We start from the raw sequence: 11720 nt of genomic DNA, 5'->3' as shown, positions 1-11720 counted from the left end.
GAATCTTGGGAACAGTATTTGTAGGACCGGCTCACAAGCAACAATCAGGCCACTAAGACGTCACATTGCTGCTGTGACTTTTCCTTTTAATATGTAGACTCTTTTGCCAATCCACCACCGTGGAAATGAAAGGCATCAAGTAAAAACCCTGCATCACTGTGATATTTCATTAGTGGGAGGGATCGGGGTCTTAACGCAATGAGAGGTAACATAAATGGCTGAGAGGCAATATAGCTCAGTCTTGAAGAAGCAGGATGCCCTTGGTCAAGGAGTGTTAAGATCTCTCTCTAAAGGAAGAGCAATTAAATCCAAAGATGAGTATCTATAAAGGGCGGCTGGAGGATGAGCCGCGGATAACTTTCATCCTGGGGTGGAGTCCTGGGAACCAAGCACAGGTGCGGGTTTGAGGCCGTTTTGCACCTCACTGAAGTGAGAGATAGGCGAGAGGACTTCCGAGAACACCCCTGGTAACATTGCAGACTAGCTGAGGAGGCCCCAAAGCGAGACAACAACCTGCGGCAGCGAGCCCGGGGGAGCTGTTAGACGCCTGGGCTCCACCGCAACGCCCCTCCCCGGCCGCTCGAAGCCGGCTGGGCCCGGTCTTTTCTGGGGGTGACGTAGAGGGGTGAGCGGGGCGGGGGAGGGGGGCGCGGGGGTGGGCCGAGTCCTAGGCCGCCCGCGATTCGGCTGGCTCAGCCACACCACCGCACGCCCCCGCTCCGCCCGCCCCTCCGGGCCCGTCTTTTCCGGGCTCGCGCCGCGCCTCGCCCCGCCTCCGCTTGCCGTCCGGGTGCGCGCGCGCTGCTGCGGCTTTTTCTCCGGCCTCCGCGGCGCGCCCCTCCTCGTCCCAGCGCTAGCGGGCACGCGGGTGTTTTTCGGCAGCTTCCCGAGTGCAAGGCGCCGGCCGGCTGGGAAGACGTGGTGGGCAGCGTCTGCGGTGAGTAACCCCAGCTGGTGAGGCTGTGGCGCCGGCATCCCTGCCCTGTCCCTTTCGGGGCCCCGTCTCCAGTGGGGCCACCGTCCTACACCTGAGCTGGGGGGAGGTTGAGTGGGCATTCCTGTTCCCCAAATCGGCTCGCTTTCTTCTTGAGCCAGGGCGGTCTACTCGCCTGCCTCAGCCAGCCGGGAAGAGCCCCGAGGTCACCCTGTCTTTTCCTTTGCTGGACTCTGGGCTTCTTGAGACCCTGGCCTACCTCTTCCTGCTGCTCCCTGATCTTCCTGATCGGGGTACTCTGCTTTGCCAGGACCCTTTCGAGAGGAGCATCTCAAGTGCTTGCCAGACCTCCAAACGACCTTTAGGGCGCCCCTAGACCTCAACTCCATTTTGTCCCCTCCCAGTCGCTCTGTATCTGAGGGATAAGAAGTCCGCTCTGGCCGTAGAAGCATCCGCCCTCTCGACTTTGAAGGATGCTCGGGCTTCCAATATCATCTTCTCTTCCATACATTTAGGTATGTTAGAAAACGGCTGGGTTCTAGCAGAAGCATGGTCTTATTTTTTCCTGTTCTTTCTATCTACATCCTTGCCTTCAATGTGTGCTGTGTATTTAGTATTAGCCTTTATTCACTTCCTCTTCCTCTCATTTGAGTGCCTGACAAGAATTGTGGCTAATGTCTATAGCACATAGAAAAATCTAGGAGAATATGATTCACTGCTTAACCCCATCGAGGGGTTACATATTTTAAATAAGACGTCATTTCTCCTCTTCACTCCAGCATCTCCTCCAAAGGCATTAAAGTCAATTATTGCTCTAAGAAATGGCAGTGAGATGCAAAATAAGAGTAAAATGGCATTTAAATGGATCTCTTTGAAAAAGTAAGCAGTTTGCTTTATTGGTTAATGGTTTAATCAACACCTCAGTTTCATCACCTGCAAAAATAAGGATGTTGGACTAGAGCACAACTAAGATTCCTTGTAGTGTTTTAATTGTAGAACTTTTAAATTCATGCTTTGTAACATGCGGCTGCATAACGGAGATTTAACCTCATTGAAGTTCTATTTCCAGATAGTTGCTTGTCACTTGAAGATTTTCTTTAATTTTGTCTCTAACAAGAAATAGTTTTAGCTGTTCTTGATTTGCAAGTAAAGAACAGAACGACTCAAAGTACCCTTAGGGAGCATATCAGCTCAAGATTTCAATAGACTAAGGCTGCTTGAATTATAGAATAGCTCCTTTTTGATTGAGCTGCTAAAGGGTAAGATCCTCTTAGAATTAAAACCTTCTCTGCTGTTTAGGGAAACCCTGGTGGTATGGTGGTTAAGTGCTACGGCTGCTAACCAAAAGGTTGGCAGTTTGAATCCACCAGGCGCTCTTTGGAAACCCTATGGGTCAGCTCTACTGTGTCCTATAGGGTTGCTTTGAGTCAGAATTGACTCAGTGGCAATGTTTTTTTTTTTTCTTCTGCCATTTAGATGGGGATGAAACAGTAAACTGCCAGTATAGTTGCACAATAGAATAAACAATCGTATTGTCCCGCTATGAGAAGTAATTTAACATCTACAAAAAAATCCATGGAAGGGGTAATGCCACAATTGGAAGCTTGAGTAAATTCAGTTTGTTTTAAAAAAAAAAAAAACCCTACTTAAAAAAAAAACACACGAAAGTGATTTAGATTAAAATGTATATTTGTTTGCTTGAGTATTTCAGTAGGGGTGGGATAGATGGAGAAAGGAGAGTCTTGCCCAGTTCAGTGAGAAGAGAAATGAATTGGGACTCTGGAAAGGCTCAGGTTCCAGTCCCAGCTCTAGCTAGTTGTATAACCTTGAAAGATTCCCTCTACCTGTCTTAGCTTTTGAATCTGTAAAATAAGCGTTTTGATGGTTGGACAGAAGGATCCTGAAATTCCCCAATTAAAAATGTTATATTCTTATACTGCTTTTATATTGTTAACTTTTGCTTGCAAGTGAAATCTGTGCATTACCACACTGTTTTTAAGGTTCATGACTTTTAGAAATTTGTAAGAGAGTATGTATGTACAGCCTTATAACTGTGATTGGCTAGGCACTTTAAAAGAATATGCAGGCATCATTCATTCGTTGACTCATTCAACTTATCTTGTTCCTTTACCAAGTGCCAGACCTTTGGGATATGACCGTTACGAAGACTGTCCCTACCCAATGAATTTATAGTCTGGGATGGTGGTGGTGGAGGTCGTGGTGTTGTGGAGAGATAGATGTATGTAGAGTTTATTTTTATTAACAACAACAACAATTAAATCAGGGATATAAACAAAATCCTGGGGAGGTTAAGGCTCCATAAGGGAGGGAGAGATGATTTTATTAATTATAGCTTGTAGATTCTCTTTTTATTTTTTCTTCTTCCTTGACTTTCGATTGCTGAGCCTTTAACAAAAAATAAAAAGATTTATTTTTTCCACTCCTGCCATTGGCTGGTCTTACCTACTTTTTTTTTCTTTTTGCTTTAATTTTTTATTTTGAGATTATCGTAGATCCTAACCCTCCTGCCCCCTCCCCCATGGTAATATCTTGTTAAACAGTAGTACAATATCACAACCAGGACAGTGAAATGAATACAGTCCATCCACCTTATTAAAATTTCACCAGGTTTACATGCACTCATTTGCATGTTGTGTATTTAGTTTGATGCATTTTTGTCAGTGTGCAGATTCATATGACAACCACCACAGCCAAGTTACAGAACAGTTTCATCACCACAAAGATCCCTGGTGTTGCCCTTTTATAGCCACAGCTATCTCCCTCCCTTTCTGACCCCTGACAACCATTAATCTATTCTCCATCTCTATAATTTTGTCATTTTGAGAATGTTATATAAATGGAATCATACTATGTAACCTTTTGAAACTAACTTTTTAAACTCAGCATAATTCCCTAGAGATTTGTCCAGGGAATGTATCCTGTGTCAATAGTTTATTCCCTTACATTGCTGAGTAGTAGTCTATGGTATGGATGTACCACAGTTTCTTTAACTATTCACTCTTTGAAAGACATCTGGGCTCTTTCCAGTTTATGACTAGTGTGAATAAGACTTCTACAAGTAATTATGTACAGGTTTTTGTGTGAACATAAGTTTCCATTCTTCTGGGGCAAATCCCCAAGAGTGCAGCTGCTGGGATGTATAATAGTTGCATGTAAGGGACCATCAAACTGTTTTCCAGAGTGGATTGTACCATTTTATATTCCCAGCTGCAACGGATGAATGATCTCGTTTCTCTTCATCCTTGCCAGCAATTGGTGTTGTGACTTTTTTTTCTTTTAACTCATTCTGATAGGTGTATAGTGATATCTCCTTGTGGTTTTAATTTGCATTTCCCTGATGTCTAATGATGTTGGACATCTTTTCACATGCTTATGTGCCATCTGTATATCCTCTTCAGTAAAATGTCTCTTCGCATCTTTACCCTATTTTCTAACTGGGTGGTTTTCTTACAGTTGAGTTTTGAGAATTTTTTTTTTTAGTATATCTGTTTTTATTCTATACTTGGTAATAATGTTAATTTTAGTGATGGAAAATTCGGAAGTTTTATCCTTCACATCCAAGACAATTTTTTTCTTAAGATGTGGTATTGGTTACATATAATAAAATTCACCAATTTTCAGTGTGCATTTTTTTAACTCCCTTTTTCCCTTGCCTCTCTCATCCACTGGTAACTACTAATCTTTTGTCTCAATGGGTTCACTTATTCTGGATATTTCATATAAGTGGGATCGTATGGTATTTGTCCTTTTGTGCATGACTTATTTCACTTAGCATAATGTTTTCAAGGTTCATCCATGTAGTGGCATGTATCGGAACTTCATTACTCTTTATAGCTGTACAGTTCTCCACTGTAAGTATCTACAGTCATCCCTCGGTATCTTCAGAGGATTGGTTCCAGGACCCCCGCGGATATGATTATCTGCAGATGCTCAAGTCCCTTATATAAAATGGTGTAGTGTTTGCATGTAACCTACACACATCCTCCTGTATACTTTAAATCATCTCTAGATTACTTATAATACGTAAGATAATGTAAATGCTATGTAAATAGTTGTACTGTATTGTTTAGGGACTAATGACAAAAAAAAAGTTTGTACATGTTCAGTACAGACCCAACCACCGTAGGCCTAACTACTTAGATGTCAGATGCAAGACGAACAACACTCAGACAACGAGTGCTGGAGAGAGACTGAGGATCTGTGAAATGGCAGGAGGCTACAGTAGGGTATGCCTACACGTTCCTTTTTTTTTTTTTTTAATTTCTGAATATTTTCAATCCACGTATGGTTGAATTTGCAGGTACAAAAGCCGTGGATACGGAGGGCCGACTGCATCACATTTTGTTTATCCATTCATCTGTTGATGGGTGCTTGGGTTGTTTCCACCTTTTGGCTATTGTGAGTAATACTGCCATGAACATTGGTGTACATGTGTCTGAGTCACTGCTTTTAATAAGTTTTGAGAATTCTTTATATATAATTCTAGATATTAGTCCTTTGTTTGATACGTGGTTTGCAAATACTTTCTCCCAGTCTGTTACCTGTCTTTACGTCCTCTTCACAGGGTCCTTCACAGAGAAAAATGTTTAAATTTTGATAAGGTCCAGTTTATCCATTTTTTAATGGTTCATGCTTTTGGTGTCAAGGGGTCTTATGTACTTTTTAAAATTTGATTTTACTCCTTTCTGCTCCGTGTAACACCCAATGTTTCTGTAAGCAATGTTAACATCCCTCACAGAAGTATTTTCTCTTTCCACAATCCTGGACCTCAAATGTATTCTGTGAACAAGTAACCTTGATGGTTTAGAGTGTGAGTACATACTTACACATGCTCTAACTACACTGAAATGGCTTCCATCCTTTTGTGTCTTTAAAATATAATGTCTGTCTTAGCATGCTGTCAAAATAGAACATTCAAATTAATATTTTGAAATTAAAGAGACACATACTGTGCCAAGGAAGTTTTTGGTTTCACTTTCTAAATTAAACAATATTTTGGCAAAACTGGGTAGTGTTTTATCAAGATTTCTGGTAACTAATCCGAGGTACAAATTCATGTTCTCATTTAAGTATACTTTTAAAAAGTCTACTTCTGTATTTTGAATAATGAAATTACATATCATGACCATGTATTTAGTGGGCTTTTTCTACTCGCTGTTGATTGTTGGAATAATGAATAGAAGATTGTTGAATTTGACTATGTAGATGACATGTTTTTCTTTTACAGTAGTTAATGTTCATTTTAACTATCTTTTAAAATAAACATTAGTATTAAGGCGACTTACAGTTTTATATTTTGAGAAGCATCTGTGCTTATAACGTGAGAAGAACTTACAGACAAAGGTTAGTGATTAATTTTGAGAGTATTCATTTCTGTAATCTGGTACTGAATTCTTTCTTGTTTACTCAGTGTGACAGAGGCCTTATGGCCTGTAAAGCCTATTTACTACCTGGCTCTTTATAAAAAGTTCACTGACCCATGAGATAAGGCAATCTATGTGACATAGGAAACTTAAACATTACTTTGACTTTTAGTACCTTTTAGTTACATTTCCATGGAATAGTTTGGTTTGGAAGACTGTATTCATATTCTTATCTAAGTCATTCGTTCAGTAATTGTCTGTAAGACACTGATTATAGTCTAGAATCAGTATTAAGGAAAGGATGGAGAATTGGGAATGTTGTTTTTTTGTTTTTTGTTTTTTTTTTTTTGCTTGAGTGTGGGTTATTTCAATGTGAATGCAAATTTACAGCTATGACAAGTAGTGAGATTTGGAAGGAGGCCTGTGCAGTTGTGATGACAGTTCTTTGGAGATCCAATTTTGAGCCTCAATGATAATAAGAGAGCCAAGCATAGCAATGTTATTGTTCCTGCTCCTGGAACTGCTATGTGATCTTGAAATACATGGTAGGATGGCAGGTACCCTTTTCTAAAGTTAATACCTTCAGAAGTGAGGAGTGTTGTGGTATGATCCTATCAAGCTGAACTGAGATTGTTGATTTATTGTGTTGTTGGCACAGCTTCCTTATTTTGTAAGTTAGAGGTTGACACTTTGGTTCTTTTGAATGCCCTAAGTGTAATGTTTAAATGGAAATTGAGCTAGGACAGGTGGCTGTACATTTGGAAAGATATGGATCCCCAAACTCACATTATACACAAAAATAAATTACAGATGTGTTTTTAAAATCTATATACATGTATTTTTAAATGTCTAGAAAACACAAGATACCACAATAAAGTTAAAAAGGCAAGTGACAGACTGGGGGAAAATAGCTTCTACATATGCAGTAGAAGCTTTAATTGACTTCCACTTAACTGACTCACCTGATTGAATGATATTCTTCATTTCCTTTGAAAAATACACTTTGTATTGAACACTTGCTGTTAGTAGAATGTTTTCCAGTATGCCAGTGTGCCTGTGTACCCACCAGTAGAACAGATTTTTTTATTACTGTCTTAGTTATCTAGTGCTGCTATAACAGAAATACCCAAGTGGATGGCTTTAACAAAGAGAAATTTATTCTCTCACAGTCTAGGAAGCTAAAAGTTCGAATTTAGGGTGCCAGCTCCAGGGGAAGGCTTTTTCTCTCTGTTGGCTCTGGAGGAAGGTCCTTGTCATCAATCTTCACCGGTCTAGGAGCTTTTCAGTGCAGGGACCCCGGGTCCAAAGGACGCGTGCTCCTGACTCTTCTTGATTGGTGGTAATGAGATCCCCCTGTCTCTGCTCGCTTCTCTTTTATATCTCAAAAGAGATTGGCTCAAGATACAATCTAATCTTGTAGATTGAGTCCTGCCTCGTTAACATAACTGCCTCTAATCCTGCCTCATCGACATCATAGAAGTGGAATTTGCAACACATAGGAAAATCACATCAGGTGACAAAATGGTGGACAGCCACACAGTACTGGGAATCATGGCATAGCCAAGTTGTCAGATATTTTTGGGGAACACAATTCAGTCCATAACAATTACTAAACCTACATGTATATGCTGGTTATACTTGTCTTTGTGAATAAGTAATTTATTTTAATATTTTGTAACCTGATTAAATATGAGTAGGGGAGAATTAGAGTCCTTCTCTACTGAAAATTTACAGGTGAAATGGTATGTCTGAGATTTGCTTCAAAATAATACTAAGGGGATGGAGGTATGGTGTGAGTAGGGATATTGAAGAAACAAAATTCAGCATGCATGGATAATTATAGAGGCTGGGTGGTAGATACGTTGGGTTCATTGTAACAAAACAAAGTGAGTGTTTTGGAAAGAGTTGATGAAAGCTAGTTGCTAAAAAATTTAGTATTGTCCAATTAGATGTAGGTAAGACAACTATGAAAGATTTATGTAAAAGAAGTACAAAAATCTGGAAGGATTCTGCATTCACATTGCTTTGCAAAGGTCTTTTAATTTCTTCTCTACTTTGAAGTTCTACCCTAAGAATTCAGTGTAAATTTCTTTACAATCAGTGGGCCTTGAGTCAAAGAAAAAGGTTATGACCTGTTGGCCCTATACCAAAAGTTTGGTGAATGAGTGTACATTTATAAAATTGAAGATCAAATGAAATGTTTGTCATGCACATATTTTTTATGATTGTTCACCTTAATTGACCTTTTCAATTAACCAACGGTTCCAAATCACATTAGAAAGAAGGGCTCTGCTGTATAACCAAAAAGACTAATATCTATAATATATGAAGAGCTCCTACAAATCAGTAAGGAAAAGATACTTATTACAAAAAGTGTAAACACTACATGATTTTAAAACCAAAAAACCAAACCCGTTGCTGTTGAGTCGATTCCGACTCACAGCAACCCTATAGGACAAAGTAGAACTGCCCCATAGGGTTTCCAAGGAAAACGGCTGGTGGATTTGAACTGCTGACTTTTTGGTTAGCAGCCAAGCACTTAACCACCAGGGCTCCTATCTGATTTTAGAACCTATTATACCCCCACGGTAGTCAAAACAGCCTGGTACTGGTACAACAGATATATAGACCAATGGAATAGAATTGAGAACCCGGATGTAAATCAGTCCACGTATGAGCTGCTGGTATTTGACAAAGGCCCAAAGTCCGTTAAATGAGGGAAAAGACAGTTTCTTTAACAAATGGTGCTAGCATAACTGGGTATCCATCTGCAAAACAATGAAACAGGACCCATATCTCATACCATACATAGAAACTAACTCAAAATGGATCAAAGATCTAAATATATAATCTAAAATGATAAAGATCATGAAAGAAAAAATAGGGACAAAGTTAGGAGCCCTAATACATGGCATAAATAGTATACAAACCATAACTAACAATGCAGAAACACCAGAAGATAAACTAAATAATTTGGAGCGTCTAAAAATCAAACACTTATGCTCATCAAAAGACTTCACCAAAACAGTAAAAAGAGAACCTACAGACTGGGAAAAAAATTTGGCTACGACATATCCAATAAGGGTCTAATCTCTAAAATCTACAAGATACTATTAACACCTCAACAACAAAAAGACAATCCAATTTAAAAATGGTCAAAGGATATGAACAGACACTTCACCAAAGAAGATATTCAGGTGGCTAACAGACACATGAGGAAATGCTGATGATCATTAGCCATTAGAGAAATGCAAATCAAAACTACAATGAGATACGATCACACCCCAATAAGGCTGGCACTAATCCAAAAAACACAAAATAATAAATGTTGGAGAAGTTTGTGGAGAGGCTGGAACACTTATGCACTGCTGGTGGGAATGTAGAATGGTACAACCACCTTGGAAAATGATTTGGCACTTCCTTAAAAAGCTAGAAATGGAAGCACCATATGATCTAGCAATCCCACTCCTAAGAATATAGCCGAGAGAAATAAGAGCCATCACACGAATAGACACGTGCACACCCATGTTCATTGAAGCATTGTTCACAATAGCAAAAAGATGGAAACAATCTAGGTGTTCATCAACAGACGAATGGATAAACAAATTATGGTACATACAAACAATGGAATACTATGCAATGATGAACAATGAATCCGCAAAACAATCTCACAACATGGACAAATCTGGAAGATATTATGCTGAGTGAAATTAGTCACAAAAGGACAAATATTGTATGAGACCACTATTATAGAACTCAAGAAAAGGTTTAATCATAGAAAAAAAAGCATTATTTGATGGTTACGAGTTTGGGGATGGAGGGTAAGGGAAATTCACTAACTGGATAGTAGACAAAAATCAACTTCAGTGAAGGGAAGGGCAACACACACTACAGGGGAAGTCAGCACAACTGGACCAAAGCGAAAGCTAAGAAGTTTCCTGGACACATCCAAACACTTTGAAAGACAGAGTAGCTGGGGCTGGGGCCTGGGGACCATAGTTTTGAGGGATATCTAGGTCAATTGGCATAACAAAATTTATTAAGAAAATGTTCTGCATCCCACTTTGGTGAGTAGTGTCTGGCCTCTTAAAAGCTTGCTAGCGGCCATCTAAGATGTATTAATTGGTCCCATCCCACCTGGAGCAAAGGAGAATGAAGAAAACGAAAGACATAAGGAAAATATTAGCCTAAAGGACCATACGAACTAGAGACTCCACCAGCCTGAGACCAGAAGAACTAGATGGTGCCTGGCTACCACCAATGACTGCCCTGACAGGGAACACAACAGAGAGTCTCGGATAGAGTGGGAGAAAAGTGGAGCAGAACTCAAATTCTAGTAAAAAGACCAGACTTAATGGTCTGACGACCATAGTTTCAGGAACCCCTGAAACTATGGCCCTTGAACGCGCTGTTAACCGAGAACTGAAACCATTCCCGAAGCCCACTCTTCAGACGAAGATCAGACAGGACTATAAAACAAAAAATAATACTTGTGAGGAGCGTGCTTCTTAGTTCAAGCAGATACACAAGACCAAAAGGGCGGCTCCTGTCCAGAGAAGGCAGGAAGGGACAGGAACTGGTTGAATAGACACAGGAAACCCGGGGTGGAAAGGGGGAGTGTACTGTCATATTGTTGAGATTGCAACTAATGACACAAAACAATATGTGTATAAATTTTTATATGAGAAATTAACTTGAGCTGAAAACTTTCACCTAAAGCACAATTTAGAAAAAAAAAGTATCAAAGGGTTATGAATTGGTATTTTCCAGAAAAAGAAATGCAAATGGTAAATTCACATGAAAAGATATTCAAATTCACTCTAGTAATCAGGGAAATGCATATTTTACCTAATATATTGGTGAAAACTAAATATTTCTAATATCCACATTAGCAAAGAGATAGGCACTCTCATACATTGTTAATGAGAGTGTAAATTGCTATGTAACTTTTTGATAGAGAATACCAAATCTCTTATTTTTAAATGTGCATATATTTTGGCCCAGCAATTCTATTAGGAAACTATCCTAGGGAAATAGCTGCACACTTGCATAAAGATACATGCAAGGCTTCACTGCAGCATTGTTCATAGTAGTGAAAAATTGGCAGCAACCTAAATACCCATCAGTATTTAAATAATAGGCTGTATTATGGAATACCTTGGCACTATTAAACAAAAAAAAAACTTCAAATTGAGTTATATATACTGATATGAGTTCCAAAGCACAGTGTTAAGTGGAGGGAGGGAGAAGTCATAGAATAGTATGTATATCATGATTCCACTTATCTAAAAGAAAAAAAAAAAGTACCGTGTTTATGAATAATACAAAAAAGTCTGATTGATACACACCACGAGTAGGTATCTCTAGGGGAAAACGGACTGGTGTTAGAGAAAGGGAGTATA

At 39.5% G+C, this 11720-nt stretch overlaps 2 protein-coding genes across 3 annotated transcripts in view; one reads left to right on the top strand and one right to left on the bottom strand.

Moving 5' to 3' along the window:
* Nucleotides 1–480: 480 nt before the first annotated feature.
* LOC101348364 (translation initiation factor IF-2) lies at nucleotides 481–1332 on the bottom strand. Its single transcript, XM_012556514.2, is given in 3 exon segments — nucleotides 481–765; nucleotides 768–1017; nucleotides 1019–1332. Coding segments are annotated over 3 exon segments (573 nt in total). The 5' UTR covers nucleotides 1057–1332.
* ACSL4 (acyl-CoA synthetase long chain family member 4) overlaps nucleotides 812–11720 on the top strand; it is a 102616-nt gene continuing 91707 nt past the window's right edge. For both annotated transcript variants that reach the window (XM_023734463.1, XM_023734462.1), the window contains exon 1: nucleotides 812–937. The gene's annotated coding sequence lies outside the window, so the exon portion shown is untranslated. The remainder of the gene's footprint in view (nucleotides 938–11720) is intronic.

This window comes from Trichechus manatus, unplaced genomic scaffold, assembly GCF_000243295.1.
Source record: "Trichechus manatus latirostris isolate Lorelei unplaced genomic scaffold, TriManLat1.0 scaffold00068, whole genome shotgun sequence".
NCBI classification, from domain to species: Eukaryota; Metazoa; Chordata; class Mammalia; order Sirenia; family Trichechidae; genus Trichechus; species Trichechus manatus.
This window is presented reverse-complemented; position numbering and strand designations above follow the sequence as displayed.